General features: G+C 36.9%; 1 protein-coding gene across 1 annotated transcript; it reads left to right on the top strand.

Annotated features, from left to right (window-relative positions):
- Window positions 1-312: 312 nt before the first annotated feature.
- LOC111373219 (histone H4) lies at window positions 313-933 on the top strand. Its single transcript, XM_022995723.1, has one exon. The coding sequence runs from the start codon at window positions 384-386 to the stop codon at window positions 693-695; it is 312 nt and encodes a 103-aa protein (XP_022851491.1). The 5' UTR covers window positions 313-383; the 3' UTR covers window positions 696-933.
- The last annotated feature ends 202 nt before the right edge of the window (window positions 934-1,135 follow it).

Here is a 1,135-nt window from a genome sequence, read left to right as displayed (position 1 = left end):
AGTCGCTATGGACCCCACACAAAAGATAGAAAGTCAAATATGATAGCGTAATGTGATGAATAACGATCATATTTTTTATTTTAATGAACAAATAATGAAAAACAAACGGGGCCATAATGTCTTTTGCGTGATTTTTTTTAAATCTTGAAGTTTGTCATTTTAAAAAATGAATCTTCTTATCAACGGCTCATAAGTCGCAACTCAAATGACACGGATCGAAATTATTAGCCGTCGATTATCAAAGAATCTAACGATAAAAAAAATCCCCAATCCCAGACGATTCGCTTATATATAAATTCCCATTCTAAACAACAGTGAAATCAGATTAATCATTGACTAATTATCTTCTTAATTTCCATTTCTCCCATTGAAACAGAGGAAAAATGTCTGGAAGGGGAAAAGGAGGCAAGGGTTTGGGAAAGGGTGGAGCCAAGAGGCACAGGAAGGTGCTCAGGGACAACATCCAGGGCATCACAAAGCCGGCGATTCGCCGCCTGGCTCGCCGTGGCGGAGTGAAGCGTATCAGCGGGCTCATCTACGAGGAGACTCGCGGCGTCCTCAAGATCTTTCTCGAGAACGTCATTCGTGATGCTGTCACTTACACTGAACATGCTCGCCGCAAAACCGTGACGGCGATGGACGTCGTTTACGCGCTCAAGAGGCAAGGCCGCACTCTTTACGGCTTCGGAGGATAAAAGATTTTAGCAGTAGGGTTGGAAAATTAGGTTTTTCGTTACTCTCGAAATGTTGTATAAATTGGCTTTCTTTTTGTTGTTAGGATTTTGTATTGGAATCAATTAGAGATCTGTAGTGGATCGTTAAGCTGTTTGTGATTCAGATGGTTTTTCCTTAATCTCACATTTGATATTTCTGTGTTTGCATCAGGTTTTCAAATTTTTGCTGTTTAGATTAAAATATTAGGGGGTGTTCTCTTTGTGTTTCAGTTTTGTGTTTTGAGTTTTGAATTCATTTTGAGTTTTGTATTTAGAGTTTTTGATTTGAAATTCTTGAAAATGCGTTCTTTTTGTTAGTTTCTCAAAACAAAAAAAATAATTTTTTTTTTTAGAATTTTGAGAATCACCACAACATCACCTCAAAACACCAAAAAAAAAAAAAAAAATTAATTTTTATTTTT

Source organism: Olea europaea, unplaced genomic scaffold, assembly GCF_002742605.1.
Source record: "Olea europaea var. sylvestris unplaced genomic scaffold, O_europaea_v1 scaffold10843, whole genome shotgun sequence".
NCBI classification, from domain to species: Eukaryota; Viridiplantae; Streptophyta; class Magnoliopsida; order Lamiales; family Oleaceae; genus Olea; species Olea europaea.
The sequence above is the reverse complement of the archived record's forward strand: the minus strand, read 5'-3'. Positions and strand labels throughout refer to the sequence as shown.